At 40.3% G+C, this 18719-nt stretch overlaps 1 protein-coding gene across 2 annotated transcripts in view; it reads right to left on the minus strand.

The window, feature by feature from the left end:
* Positions 1–339: 339 nt before the first annotated feature.
* Positions 340–18719, minus strand: part of LRIG3 (leucine rich repeats and immunoglobulin like domains 3) — a 49863-nt gene continuing 31483 nt past the window's right edge. The window contains exons 5-19 of one of the 2 annotated variants that reach the window (XM_040637208.1): positions 18125–18268; positions 16760–16903; positions 16301–16444; positions 15746–15889; positions 14758–14838; positions 13575–13646; positions 11080–11151; positions 10419–10582; positions 8089–8409; positions 6670–6951; positions 5272–5724; positions 4341–4499; positions 2572–2631; positions 2198–2473; positions 340–995 (exon numbers count right to left, since the gene is read on the minus strand). In XM_040637208.1, coding sequence (XP_040493142.1) covers positions 751–995; positions 2198–2473; positions 2572–2631; positions 4341–4499; positions 5272–5724; positions 6670–6951; positions 8089–8409; positions 10419–10582; positions 11080–11151; positions 13575–13646; positions 14758–14838; positions 15746–15889; positions 16301–16444; positions 16760–16903; positions 18125–18268 — 2761 coding nt within the window. In that variant the 3' untranslated portion in view covers positions 340–750. Of the gene's footprint in view, positions 996–2197; positions 2474–2571; positions 2716–4340; positions 4500–5271; positions 5725–6669; positions 6952–8088; positions 8410–10418; positions 10583–11079; positions 11152–13574; positions 13647–14757; positions 14839–15745; positions 15890–16300; positions 16445–16759; positions 16904–18124; positions 18269–18719 lie in introns of both variants that reach the window. The other variant, XM_040637207.1, reaches the window with a different exon arrangement.

The following is an 18719-nucleotide window of genomic DNA, read 5'->3' on the forward strand; positions in this document are numbered from 1 at the left end:
TAAAGAAACATGGCTTGTACAGAGACTTAAGCAATGGTGGCTGTACTGCATTATACCAGACTATACCAACAAATCTTTTTCATTTGTAAAGTTAGGGATAAATTAATATACCCCAAATCTTTGGCGCTCTTTTTCATTTACAATGTGCTTTCACATACACTAATCTGATTTGAGTCCGTATTACCTCAACTGTGTGATAGGCAGAATGGTCATTTTTCGCTCATATTTTAATGTACTGAGTATAATTTCCATCCATTTGAGACATGATAATGTAAAATTATTAAGCCTAAAATATGTTGAAAACAATAAAAACTGTAATCATATAGATGGGGCTTGGGATCAAAATGACACATTTTATTAAATGCAATGTGCAAAATAAAATTAAGTGAACTCTATTCAAAAAGGGTACAAGACAGGTATTATTTAAAATGCTTTAGTACTCATTTTCAATAAAAAGAAATCTGGCATTATAAAAATACATAAAATAGTCATGGATTCATACCATTAATTTACATAAGATTTTTTTTTTGCATAAAACAAAGTTAAAATAGTTTAAAAAGGTATTCTTATATGAAAGTTACTCCCAGTATAAAATTTTTTATAACGTTTTGTAATTTTGGTCCATCTGTATAAATAAGACATTTTATCCTTTTAAAATTCATAACTCCACTTAAAAACATAGGATTCTCTCTTTTAAATAAAAGTCCACTTGAGGTAGTATGTTCGAGCTCTTCTTTGCTCCCATTCGGTCTATGTGTCCAAGTCATAAGACTGAAAATGTGGAGTCCTGTGGTTTTCTAAGGTCTGTTTATAAGTACACGTGTGATTTTCTTGCTGAAAATCTGTCCTTTCTTTCCCATATTCCTCTGACTCAGAGTCCAAGTCTGGGGAAGAACGAGCTTTCAGGTGAAAGGCTCTTGGCTGACAATCTACTGGCGGTCCAAAGCTTGAAAACGCATCCAGATGAGCTCTCTTCAGAGGCTTTCCAAATGTTCCTGAAAGAAAGAAACCCCTTGAGCATATGGGTCCTTTGGCTCGCATTTAAATCAAAACACATTTCAAATGAAGGAGCATCTTAGTCCGTAAGCACAAGTGTTTTCTACAAGTCGTTTATGGTATCAGATATATGTGCATCTGTGTTACGGAGAGAGAACTTACAGAATGGCGCTGGGGAATGAATACGTATGTCCATTCTTGATCACATTTCCTCACCTACAGTAATATTAATCATTGGGCAATGAAGTTCCCTAATATAATTTCTTCCAAATCCTGGCTTCAGTTCTTGACAGTCCACAATTCTCTATGAAGCAGATCTGGATTATTGGTTACAAGTAAATTATGCCTGGATATGGAAAGTTTCTTTCAAAATAATCCTTATGCCTTGCCTTTTCTTCTTTACTGGCAAAATAATATTTAACTGAGTCAAATTCTTGTCACAGTCATATAAAAGATATTTTCATTTTTTTAAAAAAGGAATAAACATAAAACATAAAATTTCCTAAAAGCTGGGTAAAATATTTTAAAATTCTTTTTTTTTTTTTTTTTTAAAAAACAAGACAATTTGTGGTTCATTTTCCCATATCTCCATTCAGTGAAAAGATGATCTCAGTTCTTCCATCCACTGTCCCCACGCACTAGACAAAAAAATTCACAAATGAGTCTTGGCGCTAGCCAGTGTCTACCACCACCAACTTATGCCTTAAGGCTCTGGCGGTCTCCTCCACCAAGCAGTCCAGCTTGGCTGACAAGCAGTTGTTGCCAGGGGCACGCTGTCCACCCTTTCTTTGACTGTGGTCAAAGGGTGACCCATCAGACATCCCAAACCACAATCATTCAGCGCATACAACTCCACCCCAAAAGCTGCTGTGGCCCAAAACCACTTTTTCCACATGGCTGACAAATGGAGCTCCTATGTCACTCCCCAAACTTGTCTCCTAGATGATGCCACACACAGAGTTAACCAGAAAGCTCCTAAGGCTTAGTTACGGATTAAACACATAATCAAGTAAAATCCCCCATGTCTGACTTTGCCTTTAGGAACACACATACTAACTCACAGCATGTCCTGACAACATTAAAAACAAAAACAAAAACAAAACATTTTTCACAAATTTGGCATTTGAGACTCATTGCTTTCCCATATGTAACTTGGAATAGGTGTCCTGAGTCAAAGTGTCTAATAATTTAATAAACTTACCCATGTAAGAATTACTTGAAGTAACTGGTGCTGGCTCTGGACTTGGGCTAAAATCTAAAGAGGACTTGTTTAGACACAAACTTTTCATTCCAGGTCCTTCATTTTGAGAGTAAGTAGAGTTGATTAATTTCCTCACATGTGAAGGCCATCCTATGTCACTGACACTCTGTTCACAAGATTCTTCTGAAGGATAAGGGCATGGGTAGCACTCCTTCTTCTTTATGTAACTGGGCTCACAGTGGTCCATTAAGGCTGTTCTCAGGTCAGGACCACAACCTTTCAAATTTGGGGATAATATCAGAAAGAGACAGAGTTAGCGCTTCCGAAGGTCTCTCCAAGAAACAGAACAGAACTCAGGTAAGAAAACCACATACCTGTATGATAGGCTTCAAATGGATCTGAGCCGTACACATTCCCCTTCAAATACACAGGGCCTGAGGACCCCAAAAAGGGACAAAGGAATGGATCCGTGGCAACTTCCACGTCGGCTTCACTACTATTGTCAATATGGCATGTCCCTTTAAAACAGACACCTCAGTCACTGAATGAATTTGATTTAAGTACCCTTCAACATTCTCTCCACTTTGGGGATTTTCTACACATATAAATAAAAATTTTGGATAGAAAAGCATATAAAAGAAAAAACTGGAGAAATTTATCGTAGGGTTTTAAAACATTTACCGAGGCCTACGGAACAGTAACTGACTAAATCTGTGCCATCTTACAGAGAGAGGACTTGATGAACCATCGTACTGGATGTGTTCCCCTGGGCGCGGCCCCCAGTGGCTTCCAAGAGAAACTGATCTGTAGATGCACACTGCAGCCAAAGCAGCCATGGTCCGGAACACACAATGCCATCAGCACTGCCCCTTCCTCCAGAAAGTCAGATGAGCAGGACCAGAGGTGGTATTTAACACATCAGCTCTGAACGCTCAGCTCAAAAATGAGCTCAGACAAACCAAACCAAACCAAACCAAACCAAAAAACAAAAACCGCTATTGTGAGTATCTGAGCCAAACAACCCAGAAATGACATGCCAGTTAGGAGTGGCCACCGCAGTTGAAGGACAAGAGACGTACTGCAGCGGAGAGATGCCGTGACGGGCCATGTGCTTGGGAAGCAGGAACTGGTCAGTCTCAGAAAAGACTGTGCAACACGTGATCACTAGGGCTGTAGCCCCCAGAGCTGCTCACAGCACATGATTGCCAGCCCCAGCATAAAAGACGCACAACATTATCATGTTCCAGTTCTGTCGTTTTAAACTTGCCTAAATGTCTTTTCAGTAAACCCTGCTACCTTTGAACAAGGTTGCACCCAAATGAGTCTAACCAGAACACCCACCTGTACGTGCAAATCTTCTCTCTCTATCCCCTCCGTCACTGCCTTGCCAAGCACTTTGTGACTATTTGTTGCAATTTTCATCTCACCACTGCCTACACTAAGAGACTGAAAACAAATACTGTTCTCTCTCAACTACGGGGTCCACCAAGAGCAGATAGTCAGTAAATGTTTGTGGGAAAAGATGGTAAAATGTTTGAAAAGAATGCCAATAGTTTCTTCTTTTGGAGCCCTTACTATGTGCCAAGCACCATGCAGTTTTCCAACATCATTGTATTTAATTTCACAACAACCTAAGAAGGAAGTGCTATGTAACTGCCCAAGGATACACAGGGAGTAAGTGTCAGAAGTGGGTCTTGAACCAAGCCTGTATGCGTGTATTATGGTGCCTCCATGATTATTCTTAAAACCATGCAGTTCTTAAAGCACGAGTTCGAATTTGATTTCTCTAATAGAATTTTAAATCGTTTGACTTTTTAGACCATATATGAAACCAGTTAATGTCATTTAAGAAAGGAGAACATTCAGGGCCAAAGAACATTTGTAACGTAAAGAAAGTATCACATTGCATGGAGAAATTAAACTTTAATTCTCCTACTTGTCTTCTCTTATTATCAGAAACAAAGATTTTTCTGGTATGTAAGAAAAAGGCATAATAGTATTTAATTTCAGCTTTGCCAGTGATCTTGGGCCAGTTCCTCAATATATGAATGTATCGATTGCTTGTGAAAATTGATCCTGTATTTGAGCCTTCCACTAGATTATTTCAAAACAACGACAGCCTGTGTTCATTTTAAACACTTACCATTGCTGTCATGTTGGGGTAAGAAAAACCCGCCTCCTGAAGACGTGACGAACTGGTGGTGGCTTCCACTTTCTGAGGAGATGTACCCATCCTGTCTGTCGGCTAAGGTTCCCTGAGATGACAGATAACTAGGGATATCTGCCGGCAAGTTGGTCTCATCTATAATCCAACAACAGCATTCTGTTAACCAAGAACGACCATACGTACCCCACAGCCTTCCCCGATGAACTGTATATACTGTGTGGTTTCCGTACAAATCAAGTACATCTACCCCTGAAAACCCACGTTGACTGTCTCGTCTTCAGGTAAGGAAGATGAGGGCTCTGCCGCTCTGGGAAGCCCAAATCAATCCTCTATTTTATCTTCTATAGGATGCCCCTCCCCAATCTCAAAAACAGATGTTTCAAAAGATAAAGCCTTGGGAATTTTCGTGGGGCAGTATCTAAGCTTTTGAATTAAACTTGAATTCTGCCATATTTCCCACTTAACATGTATCAATATAGGAGTTTGCACCTAGTAGGCAAGTCACAGCCTGCTCCCACTAGTAACAGAATCCCCCCAGACGCCTGCACACGCATATGCACACGGGCACACACGTGACGAGAGAGAGAACTACGTCAGAGCGTAAACCGCGTAAGTGAAGGACTGCTCCTGTTCTCCATCACCTCTGTGTGAAGGAGCGAGACTGTATCTCACAGCCAACAGCATATTCTGATGAGGTTTTAACAAAAAGGGTTAATCTTTAAACATCAGCTTTATTTTGGGCTGGGGTGTTATTTCTAGCTAACCATATATTCCTGCAGCTTGAAACAAATGAGTCACCCTTCTGACTTGGCCTCGGGCTATGAGACACATATTCTGGAGGAAAATCACCACAGGACCACAAACACACATGACTACGGCACTCCGTGCCAAGCTTCTGTTTACACACCTGTGTTGGTAATGCTGCAATCTTCGTTCCTCCGCCTTGTGTGGTATATGATGACCACCCACACGAGCGACGTGCCCACCACACAGCAAACCACTGCTATGATCACGACACCCACGGTGGCCCATCCGTCATCATCTAATGACGAGGCGGTCATCTGAGGGGAGTCACAGGTGGGAGTGGGGATCACGCTGAGGCGCACGTTGCCTCTCTCAGTGCCGAGGGTGTTGGACATTTCACACGTGTATTTCCCGGCATCATTGACATCAGAGTCCACAATGATCAGCAGCTGATTGCCTGCTGCAAAAAAGTGCCTTTCGGTGACCACCAAGGGGCTGTCATCCTTGGTCCAGTTCAATCTGGGAGGAGGGCTGCCTCCAGCAATGCACTGCAGGACCGCGGTTTCTCCCTTGGTTACGGTTCGGTCCAACAGGGGCCGCAAAAATGATGGTGTTTCTGAAATGACAAGTTATGTTTTGAATCTCCTAAATGAAATTAGGTTTTGCATACTGTAAGACCTACCACTTGAATCTACTAAAATTGGAACCTACCATCATATTCTTCCACAACTTCTTTAAGAGCCTAAACACGTATACAACATTCAGAATTTCATTTCATTAGTTGCCTGTCATTTATTAGAACACCTGTTAAGGATTATGTTTACTAATTTTTAAACCTCAATCTCTCTCACTCTTGACAAGATTGGGAGTGGTGGAAGAGGGGCAATGCAAAACATTCCAGACGTTTTTTAGAAATTGAATATGTATAAAAGTAATTTCAAGCATGGGGGTATGCTGATGGATGAAAAAAGAATGTTTAAATTTTTAAAGGGAAACTTTCTAGTGCTAGATGTCCAAACCTGTACATAAATTCTGAAAGTACTTTTATTATTTGGTGTTCATAGGTTACTCTGCTCAACTCTTTCAAAGATACATGTATGATTAACAGGTTCACTATTTTTTTCTTTTAAAGGTCCTATTCAGGCAAAAGATAAAAGACAAACTCTGATTTCCAGAATGGTAGGGTAGGCCGAGAAAAGAGAGTAGATTTTTCCCAATCTGCTCACATGTTTTGTTTTCTTGTATGTGCTTTATAGTGTGAAGACTCCTGATAGAGCCTGTGCGATGGGAAGAGCAGAGCAGAGGAAGGTGATCCCTATGCAAAAAGGGAGGTGACAAAGCATTTACTTTTCCCTGCCTCTCAGAACAGACGAAGCAGATTCATCTCACTGGCCGCAGACCTTAAGATGTAATGCACTCCCGGCTTCAAAGCTGCTGAGAAGCCATCCGTTCTCTCTCTCCAGGGAAGGGCAGCGTCACCCCTACAACTTCTGACACTTAGGGCCTTTGGGTGAGCTAGTACCTTTACTTTCTATCACAGAATCTGACAACAGCCAGTTACCTAGGACAGTCAGAGTTGCATTTGCAGAAATGCTTCCTGCGCTGTTCTGAGCCGTGCAGCTGTAAACGCCGATGTCCTCTATCTTCACATCCACGATAAAGAACACGTCGTCCTCAGGCATAACATGCATGCGTCTCTCCCTCGCGGCAGGGAAGTCTGTGCCCCCATCCTTCTGCCAGGCTATCTGCGGGGCTGGATGTCCCAGGGCAGCGCACTCCAAGCGTGCCATGGCCCCGGCGCGGATGGTAAGGTCCATGGGGGTCTTGGTGAAGGAAGGAAGCACTGAAATCAGATAAAGCATGTGGGCTTTAGCGCTATGGAGTTTTAGAGGCTCGTTTTCATTCTGAGTTTTTTTTTTTTTTTAAATATATACTTACAAATGCCCCTGCCATAGTCAGGCTGGGGTTATTTCTGATTGTAAGACAAGGAATCTGAAGTTGAGACGAAGAGATCCCCTCAAGGTTACACACAGGTACAGAAATGATGAAGTCAGGCCGAGACACAGGTCACCTCCTGCACAGACTGAAGGTCTTTCTCCTATTTTCCAGTTACTTTTTAGTTTCCTCAGTAATTATCTGTGAGATCTTGGGCAAATCAATTAATCTCTTTGTACCCTGACCACTCACTTCATCATTATCTTTTTTTTTTTTTAAGTCCCTCCTGGCTCTGACATTCTATGACTTTAGATATGTGTTTTGTCCTACAGTTTTAAACTCAAAATTGTTCTATGCGTCAGGCCTTAGCAAGCTTTTGTAGAATGAATGCATTAATGAATCATGTACAAAAATCTTCTGCCATGGAAGGTACAAATGATTAAATAATACAGTGGTAAGGTTCCTGTCATAAAAAAATACATTCGGGTCACACAAAACAAACAATTATATATTTTTATTAAAAGCAGCTCATACTTACTGCATTTGGTGAGCATTCATTGTATTCCAGACTAAGTCTTTTACACCAATTATTTTATCTAATTATCATATCTCTGTAAGGTAGGTACTATTGTTCCTAATAGAAAGATGTGGAAATGGAGGCACAGGAAGGTTAAGTAACTTAATAAGAGTCACACAGCTGTAAGCAGGAGGCAGGATTCAAACCCAGCTCTCTGAATGAAAGGTGGGGTGCTGTAAAGCTATAGTTCATGGCCTCTCACATCAGACTAATTTATTGTGAACTCCCAAAGAGCACAGCCCTTGTATGGTTCCTCTCTGTGCTACCCACCATGATAGGGTCCTCAATGCAATAATTGCTCACTGCTCACGTAGATACCATGAATCTTAGTTTTGTGGAATGAGAGGTAGAGAAAGGAAGGGTGAGGTGGGGACTATGAACAGAACACAGGGTTAGGAATAAGAGAAAGAGAGCAAACCCAATCTAAAAGGTGTCTTTAAATGCAAATGGAAAAGTTAGATCACATACTGTTTACTGTAAGCTTGGCTTTGACAGAGTAGGAGGAGCCGAAGTGATTGGAGATGACACACTGGTATTTCCCTTCGCTGCTGAACTCCACATTGCGGAGCCGGAGGATGGTTGTGTACTCCATCACCTCGCCACCTTGGGCCCGCAGGTGCGCGTAGTTTTCCATTTCGGCATCGTGCAGTAGCTCATTGTCTTTTTTCCAAGCAAAAGTCATTGGGGAGTCACTGCTGCTGGCAGCCGAGCAGATAAAACTCAAATTGGAACCTTTTATTGCCGACTGCGTTTCTGGCTGAACAGTGATCTGGGGTTTAGGAAAATCATCTGTTCAAGATGGAGAGGAGGAAACAGAACAATTTTAAGGCTTGAGAGTCCAAACGCTACTCAGTTTTTAATAGCAAGAAACTCAAAACAAGTGAGGGCTTGGGTTTTACCCTTTGTGTATGTTTCACAGATGAACTAACAGTCCTCATGTTGAAATGATGGCCTGGGAGAGTGTTTATAAACTAATGTGTTCACTTCAAATAGAGACTGACACCTATTTATTAATCATTAACTGAGGGGAGACTATAATTTTGGAATATAGTTTATCCTAGGCCCTTTATGCTTTTTTTTTTTTTAATATAAATACAAGAAGAAATCAGGTAAGAAACTTCTAGGCTCATGGATCATCTTTAAATGCTACTAGTAGGAACTGCAATTTTTCCCATGTTATCCACAAACAAGCAGCAGCAAAATTAAGAAATCAATATCACTAAAGACAACAATTAACACCCCATTTACCAAAAACAGAACCTGTATTAAAGAGCAGTAATTTTTAAACAGAGTTGAAATAAATAATCCTGTAGCAAAAGAAAAACCATCTCTCCAACTCCCTGTGAGACCCTGGTTTCAGCCTGGGGTTGAGGGTGGACAATCAGTCAGGACACTGTGCTCCACCGTCAGAGCTACATGATAACTGGAGCTGGGCAACTCTTTCATTCCTAACAGTTATTTTTAGCTCTCTGTTACTTTTTGGAAAAGTTACCTTTTTCGAACTGCAGTTTCTTGGAAATGGTCTAAACCCAGAAGGAAACAGCTTATATCTACCAAAATGTATTGTCTGGGTGCTCTGGAAAAAGGAACCTGCATGTCTGCAAGCGTATGCGTGTGTGTGTGTGTGTGTGTGTGTGTGTGTGTATGCATGTGAACCAATAGGCTTTGGGAATGCTCTGGGAACTCCAATGCTTCTCACTTCCAATACCATGTTGTCATTAAAATGGTTTCTTCTTCTGTATGATTATTCTAAAATTCTCGTCTGATAAACCAATGTTCAGATTTGCAATGGAGGGACTGAAAGAAAAGTTTAAGGATGCCATATATATATGGTATCCTCTCCAAATAATAGAGAGTTCTTATCTTGGGACTAGAGAACTGCGAAATAAGCACCATGGGAAAGGCATGGCTCAGGCCCTTGCAGATGAATGCCAAAAGCTTATTTAGACCCAAAAGCTACATCAGACGTTTTATTTCCAGAAACCATTGGCACAGTTTAATGCTGCAACCTAAAAAAATATATTTTTCTTGTACTTGACTAAACAATCGTAGGCAAAGCAGTTTCAAATAAATTTTTAAAGGCCAATGTAAAATTAGGTTCTGTAATATCTTAACACACATGCTAAAATTTAAGCAAACTTTGATTTTGTGTTCTATATGCGCATTTATTTTTACAAAGGTCTCCGCGGCAGTGAATAGTAAACAGCACTGTAGTGTAGTACCAGGGAGATGAGAACCTGGGGTTTTGATCCACATCTGCTGACTAGCTATGCGAGGTGTGAGATTTCTAGCACTGAGATTCTCAGATACTAAAACAATGGAACTTATGCTGACTGATAATAAATTCAGTTTCTATTACTTGTTAACCAGCAGGAGCAAAATTTTCAGCAGCCTGTAAATCACGAGCTGATAATTTTCCCTTTGTACCCCAAACCGCAGCACTGATAGCGGGGTTAGCTCTGCCTTTCCACAAGCCCGGAACTGGGAAGGGCAGTCAGCAGACTTCCCACTTCGCAGACGCAGACACTGAGATTTAGGGAAGAGGGAGCGCTGTGACTGCCCATCAGTTCTCCCAAGATCCAACATCTTCGTTCCACCAAACCCCCCTGATGTCCAAACAAAGACATTTAAGGAAACTCTTTCTCATCTGTACCATTAAAATCATCAGCACACTATAGATCCATTTTCCTTTACCTCAACAGAAATAAAAGCTTCATTAAGACAACATAAGCTTATTTAAGACCATTCGTTGGAGGAAAAAACAGAAGAATGAAGGCAGAGGCAACAGTCACACTCACCACACACAAAGCCATCTGGGCTAACAGCAAAAATACTTCGTCCTTTTAGCAGCTGAGGATGGGCGCAACTGGCATTTACAAAGCTCTGAAAGTTGTTTTCCGCCACCCACTGTGGGAGCCATTTTAGTTGGCAATCGCACAAAAGGCTTGATGTATTTAAATGCCTGAGGAGAGTAATTACGTTCAATTTGTTTTATATGAAATGCAGATTCTACAAGTAAAGTAACTCAAGTAAATATTAACAAAGCAGTGAATGTGGAAACCAAATACACACCCCCCATGCAATAAATATTCTCTGGTTCATCTTAAAATGTATGAAATGTATTAGCACCATGTTGTTCTTATTGACCTGAGGGAGAAGTGCTGATACATCGCAAACACCTCACTCCTGAAGACCTGCTACCATGAACCGATCAGGACGTGCACTACATTAGGTCCCACAATTTTAAATCGCAAATTCATAACAGAAACAAAAGAAACTCCTCTTCTCAACAAAGGGAACAAACTGCCAACTCCCTTTGCTTTCTGGTATAAAAATTAAGGAATGCTAAGAACGCACTAGCTACTTTTTATAGACACGTGATCTAGGCTGACATGCCCCTGACAGCTCCCCTGATACCATGTTTCATTTGAAACTCTTGGAAAGAAAAAGAAAGCTTACAATTGCTGAAGTTTCTTCATTTGTGAAAATGCATTGCCTTGTAATGACATGATTGCGTTGTCACTCAGGTCTCTGAAAAAAACAAAATCAAATACATTAGAGCGAATTATGGTCACTACATGCCTCAGGCAAAAGCTGGGCCCAAACTGCCTACCCCATGCACAAAACTACTCCATGTGCTGAAACGCACCAACCGGGCAACTCCAGAAAACCCATTAGGAAGCTTGGATCAAAGAACATGAATATTTGTATCAGAGGCAGAGTCTGTTATAGTAGAAAAGATTGCTTCATATCATCATGTCCAGGTTATTTGGCTCATGAGGACCTAAGCTGCTCTGCTGTATTTTTTTTTTATTGTAGTCTTATGGTTTATTCTGCTGTATTATTTTATTGTGTTTCTCAATATTCAAATTCGTAACCAATAGTAACTTTTTTTTTTTTTTAAAGATTTTATTTATTTATTCAACAGAGAGACAGCCAGCGAGAGAGGGAACACAAGCAGGGGGAGCGGGAGAGGAAGAAGCAGGCTCCCAGCGGAGGAGCCCGATGTGGGACTCGATCCTGGAACGCCGGGATCACGCCCTGAGCCGAAGGCAGACGCTTAACGACTGTGCTACCCAGGTGCCCCACCAATAGTAACTTTTAAACACACAAGAAAATTTCTCATAGTTATGTTTTTTAAAAAACCCGTCATGTATAAAATACTTTCTATGACATGCACTGGGTTAAATGATTTACATTTACTTAGTATTACATTTATTCCTCACAGCAACCCAAAAGAAGATGGTTTTACTACCTTGTTCAGCATGAGAGGGGGCAGATAAGATGTGAACTCAATTATTTTCCATTTCAGAACCTATGCTCTTGGTCAGTAGCCATTCTGCCACACACAACTCACTCGTAGAGACAATAAGGCGTTCAGACAAGACGTACTTGCTAAAACACACTTTGGATGGGTCATTTATAAAACCAGAGAATATTCTAGGCTGGCTTTATTTTTAACTAGTGCTTACAAGCAGTTTGAATTAAAGCACTCTCCACAATGACTACTACTGTTTTTCTTTATGGGGTCAGAGTATACAAAAACGATTTTGAATGAGATGAGGGGCAACAGAGGACAGAGTGAAGGTACCAAACATGGGCAGAGAGAGAGGCTGGGAGAGTCAAGAAGCTTTCGAAAACTGAAGCAGAGGTTAATACTCCACTGATCCACTAATTCCACTTTCCCAGAAATGGAATGGGTCAGATGACAAACCCTTTGGCTAGTTTTCCTTTGAAAATAATTTGTTTCAAGAAGTCCAGCAACACTGGTCCGCCCTTCCAAATTCTGCTTTGCGGAATCATCCTGCTCCAGCCTGAACTGCTTCTGTCAGTGTGGCTAGCAATCCAAACCTCCCTCAAACTAATAAGTGAGTCACAAGACAACAAGGTGGCTACAGATAACGGCGAAATCGTCTCTCTCAACACACAGTGCAAACAGGGGTTTGCCCAAATGTGTTCTGAACTTCTTTTGTCCAAGTTGATAGATATTAAAACTTTTGGCTAAAAACATTCCCTAATAGAGTAGAGATATTTTAGGTCACTTGGTACTTTTGCTGTACAAGTGCAAATATTCCCATGGTTCTAAGAAGCTAGTTGAGTCAGTGCTCATGCAGGTTTTGACTGCTATCAAGACTAGCTAGCTTGCCCTCCTAGTGGCTGGAAATATCTGCACCCCTAAACGTCATTTTAAAAATGTGTGCCAGCAGTTACTAAGAGGGGTTGGCGCAGAGACTGTGAAGATAAGAGCTAGTGAGACACAGGGACGAGGACAGTAGAGGCAGCCCTGGGTGAGTCCTGCCTTGGGCAACTGTGAGCTGATGGACTGGTAGCAAAACCGAAGAAGAGAAAGAACAATGGTGGAAAAACAGGTTGTATGTTTTATAATTAAACAACAGCAATGACAAACTAATAAAAGTCTCAAAGTAGTGTCACTACCCTCCTAACGTCACTCCTAAGGACCACAGGGAACTGCTTTTTTAATCTTTAAAATGCAAATCACCATAACTGTTGCATTAACTGTTCAATGGAATCAATGGATACTCAGAACCTCTACTTCTTTACTTAAAAATAAAGGTAACAGGAGCTATTGAATAATTTTCTTGTGAGGATTAAATGAGACTATATATAAATACCTGGCATAATGCCTGATGTATAGTAAGTGCACAATAAATGGTAGGTTTTTGAAAATTAAATATATCACTACTTAAGAAAAATAACTCAAAGAAAACCCAATAATGTATAGTGATGTCCTCAAATGCAAAGGAAAATGTATAACTATATACTTCCATATATAGATACGTAGATAAACAGGATAAGCAGATATGTAAATATGTAAATATACTTTATGATACAGAAAGAATGCCAACAAAATTACATTCTAGTTTATCTTTCATGACACATAAATAGACAAGCATCTTAGACTCCTTTAGGGTAACTAAATTCCAGTCACTCACAGATGTTCTAATGCGTCCAAACCGGTAAAGGCTTTTTTGGTAATAGATCGAATCCGGTTTCCCTGGAGTATTCTGAGGGGAGAAAAAAAAAAAGTTACATTGGAATAAAGCCATTTGGGGGTGGAATTCTCATGAAAAGAATCTCTTTTAGGGGTGCCTGGGTGGCTCAGTCGTTAAGCATCTGCCTTCGGCTCGGGTCATGATCCCAAGGTCCTGGGATTGAGCCCCACATTGGGCTCCCTGCTCAGAGGAGAGCCTGCTTCTCCCTCTCCCACTCCCCCTGCCTGTGTTCCCTCTCTCGCTGTCTCTGTCAAATAAATAAATAAAATCTTAAAAAAAAAAAAAAAAAGCTTTAAAAATCATTGTAGAAAAAAATCATTGTGAATAATTCTATTTTCTTCAATTAAACGATATATCCTGTACAAATGTACTCATGCCATCTATTTCAGTAATATAGTTCAGCACGGTCTCAAAGCATTCAACAGAGAACCTGGCAAATATAGGTATTCAGTAAGTTACTCTGGCAGTTAAATTAAAGCTGTGATTTTCAAAGTCTTCTTAGGAAGAGGTAGAAACTTCCTTCCAGGTAAATGGTCTCAGAACTATAATTAGTGAAACAGATAATAGTGGAGATCTTCTTACCCTCCCTCCCCATGGATACTTTCATCATCCACGGAAATTTAGGGCTATATGGAACTCAACTTGAAAACTAAAAAGACAGGATCTGGCCATCTACAAGGCCACTTGAAGGCTGAAAAGAAGCATGTTTTTCGCCTGTACTGCTTGGAACCCACTGCAGTCTTATCAGTGGACACTGGATCACGTCACTTAAAGGTTCCTGCAAGCTGAATGCAACACTGAAAGTTTCAAAATGGTGAAATTAGGAAGTGTCCTTTTACACTATGATAATCCCAAGATTCTAAGCACTCAAAAGAATTTATAATTCTTGTCTAGATATTAAAATAAGTCACAACTCACCAAAGTGTTGAATAAAACCACCATACCAAGGAAGAAAAACTAATTAATACCCATCTTGTATCACAACACTCATTTGGGGAGATGACCAAGGGAAGCAACCAGATTCAGCCTCTAGTTCTAAATTCTCTCAAATCTCAACCTGCAGAATGGACTTCAAGGGGTATGGGTCAGACAGGGAGGCAACCATGAAGAAAATCCTACTCACAGCCGTCTCAGTTTGTCAAGCCCAGAGAAAGCACCGTTCATGTCTTCAATAGTCCAGGAAATCTCATTGTTCTTCAGATCCCTAATTATAAGAAGAAACGTTACTGAAACTAGTACCAGGTACTTAACAAAAGATACAAGCGTTCTCCTTAGAGAGATACTCAGAAAGCTGAGATCACCACCCAGGTGGCATGTAATTAGTAATAAATTCCTCATAATCCCCCACATCATCTCCACCCCTTTCAAAACAATAGAAAACTCTTTCTGTCTCCCAACACTAAGTTTTTGCCCAAAATCAGGATGGTTGATTCTGTCCTATTAATTCCTCTATCGAGATGACTAAATTCTGAAAGACCTGGACAGTCTGAAAAATACATTAAACTTTAACACCACTGCTCCAAGCACACAAGTAGGAGTTGGCCAAAGCACACAGCATGTCTTGCAATTATGTAATGCTTCAAAGAGCGAACAGAGCAAAAGTCTCTGACAGTGCAAAACCCAAAAGCCCATTGCACGACATTAAAATGAACATTTCAAAGATTTTTTCAAAGGTCAACTAATTCAACTCTCTCTTCTTCCTCTTAGGATAGAGATCAAGTCTGGATATAACTGTCGTGATAAACAGGCATCTTCCTTTGCTGTCCTTTGTATATCTTTTTGTTCTGGGTAATTGCCAACCTGCATTTTTATAAAGAAAAATCAATGGATTTAAAACGTTTCCCTTTTGAGCAGTTACCAACTTCCTGGAGATCCTGAGAAGGCTAAGTGTAATCACCAAACCTATCTGATCATTGTCCTTTTTAATCCCTCCAAGAAACACATATGGATGAAATGGACTGATTTTAATCAAACTGATCTGGGAAAGATTAAGACACTACTTCTGAGGCTGTACATAGTTCCTTCACAAGAAAGGAAATCTGTTTGGAGAAAAGTGGGCACATTTAGGAACCAATTAGGTTCATGCACAGAGAGCAGAGTGTGTAACTTACAAAGTCTTTAAACTGGAAAGCCCCCGGAAGGCACAATCAGCAATGTAGCTGACTTTGTTATTCCCAATGTGCAGTGTATTTAGTAAGCTTAGGCCCAGGAAGCTCGAATCATCCAACCTCGATAAGTGATTGAAAGTTAGGTCCCTGTAAAAACAAAACCAAACCAAACAAAACCAAACAAATAATAGCCTTTATTTTCCAATTCAACACAATGATTTGTTTTCAAACAACAAGCAATATATGTAACCACAATAATCCTTATTTTAACACTCTGCCTTTTTAATAATACTCAGGTAAACATTATTGCTAATCCTAGCAATTAAAAAAAATTCTCTTTATTTGAAAATAACCATCACTGATTTAGCCCGTGTGCCCTAGAACTCAAACAGCACAGTTGGCTTCAACTTATCACAACAAAAATATGACTAGGTTGCATGTGAAAAAAGCTGTCACCTTGGAAACTTTGTTATGAAAATTTCACAGATCAGTGGTAAGAAGCTCATGCTCTGGCATGATCCCTGCTCTCAAACCTGAGGAGAATAAAAGGCAACTCACAGCTCACTGAGTTTCTGGCAGAACTCCCAGGCATCAGGGCTGATCCTGTTGATGGCATTTTGGCTGAGATGAAGTTCCTGCAGCATCAGCAAGCCATAAAGCCAGCCTTTGGTAATCTCTGTTAGGTTGTTATGGTCCAGCTGCCTACATTTACAGTAAGAATCAAAAGCAGGATCAAAAGTTCATTATCTAGTCTCTTCAAAGGAGACACATGATTACAACCTATTACATATTCCTATTGTTACAAGATGTTTAGCTTTTGTTATATAAAGACATCAGCAAAAAATACCATGGGTTTATAAATTCTCAGTCATGTTACCTGAAACAAAATGTAGTATTAAATTATACGACTGTAAATTATGAGATTTTAACACAGGATTTCAAATAAAGCTACTGTGTGCTCACTGAGCACTCCATGATCATACTACCTAAGCAGGAATTGTGGTAAGACACACTTACAAGATTTCCATGTTGCTCAGCCCCCAAAATGCTCCATCCATAAGTTTTGTTACTCCATTTCTTTGCATTTTCAGAGACTTCAGAGCACCGAGCCCTTGGAACGTGAGCCCATCTACGTTTTTAATCTTGTTTCGGTTCAGTTCACTGCATTGGACATAACAGTTAAACAGCTTATATGACAAAATTCTGGAGGTAGTAATAAAATGTGACATTACCACAATATAGTTAAACCAACCAGTGTTAAATTACATAGAATGTCTTAAATTTCTAAACATTTTTATTGAGAAGAATTCTGATTTATTAGCAGGGAGTGGATTTTCCTGAAATGTGTGATGTATTTTTGGAAAAATGAAATACTGAAACTAGACTACACTTTCATTTCTAAAATGCTTATCTACTCAGTGTATTTTTTATTTTTTTATTTTTATTTTTTAAAGATTTTATTTATTTATTCGACAGAGATAGAGACAGCCAGCGAGAAAGGGAACACAAGCAGGGGGAGTGGGAGAGGAAGAAGCAGGCTCATAGCAGAGGAGCCTGATGTGGGGCTCGATCCCAGAACGCCGGGATCACGCCCTGAGCCGAAAGCAGACGCTTAACCGCTGTGCCACCCAGGCGCCCCTACTCAGTGCATTTGTTTTTAAATTACCCAGAGTGAGTATACTGAATATTATGTTAAAACATGAGTCTATTCAGGGGCAGGGCTGCCAAGCTTATTCTGCTTACAAAAGCTGGTTACTCTCTCATGATTATTCTTCTGTTCAATGCTTTCTCTTTAAGGCAGTCATTTTCAACCTTGGTTGCACACTGCAATCACCTGGAGAGTTTTAAAAATTACCGAAGCCTGGATCTTACCCCCAGAGGTTCCAATATAATTGGTCTAGGGTGTGGCCTGGATACTGGGATTTTTAAAAGCTCCCCAGTGCCTATAATGTACAGCCAAGGTTGAAAACCACTGTACTGGAGGAGCCTGTTCACAGGTCATTCCAGCACTATTAACGAGACAGCTCTCTGCAGCCACTTCAGCCATCAGAACCTCCTGGAGTTGTCGGTATTATTTTCATAAACCACAGCTGCTGGGCGTCACCATGATTTCGCCAGTGCCACAATGATGCCTTTGTGTGGAGACTGTTCATGATGACACTGTTCATTCCTTCAGTAACAGTCCGACCTGCCCTGTCAGGCGGGAGTTTGCACTAGGGGACTGTGAAGGCTCTTTCCGATTCAGAAATTTGGCCACTCCAGTTCTCAGTGGGAAGAGAGCCACATCCTTGCTTCAAAACTCCTTCGGTCACGTTGTGGATTTTAGGCAACAGACACCAAGGGTTTAGAGGTAAAGAAGCACTAAAAGAACATCTTTCTTACAGGTGTTGCAGCTGGGGCAGTTTAAACATCTTGGGTGGGACAGCTGAGATTCGGTTCCTGTTCAGCTTCAACACCAGGAGTGTGTTGGCCAGATTGTCAAAATACCCAGGTTCCACTGAAGTGACTCGGTTGCTGTTGAGATACCTGTTAAAAGTTTGAAGATGAGCTCCTCTTTTTGGCTCTTTGGAAAGTTAAAGCACATACATTCTCTCTATTATAATCTCCAGAGAACCTATAACCATCATTTCTATCAACAGACACCTAAAAATTAAGTCTTTAGGTCTTGTGGACCAACACTGACTACGATTCACACATACTGCTAAGGAAAGAGTGATCAGAATATTTGAAGGGTATAAAAATTTGTTACAGATGCTTGTCCGCTTTTTATAAAATTCATTTATTGATGAAACAAAGAGTGATTTAATTTTTTAAAGAAGTACTTTCAACTCCACACAGTTTTTCCAACAAAGGACGTCTAATTCTTTGTAATCCAAAAGTGCAACAACAAAATAAAGACTGGTTATTTGGGTTTATAGCAAATTACACATCAATAAGAAAGTTATACTGCGGATACACCAGCAGTTAAAAAAAAAAA

The sequence above is a fragment of the Ursus maritimus genome, unplaced genomic scaffold (genome assembly GCF_017311325.1).
Source record: "Ursus maritimus isolate PB19 unplaced genomic scaffold, ASM1731132v1 scaffold_21, whole genome shotgun sequence".
In the NCBI taxonomy this organism is placed as follows: Eukaryota; Metazoa; Chordata; class Mammalia; order Carnivora; family Ursidae; genus Ursus; species Ursus maritimus.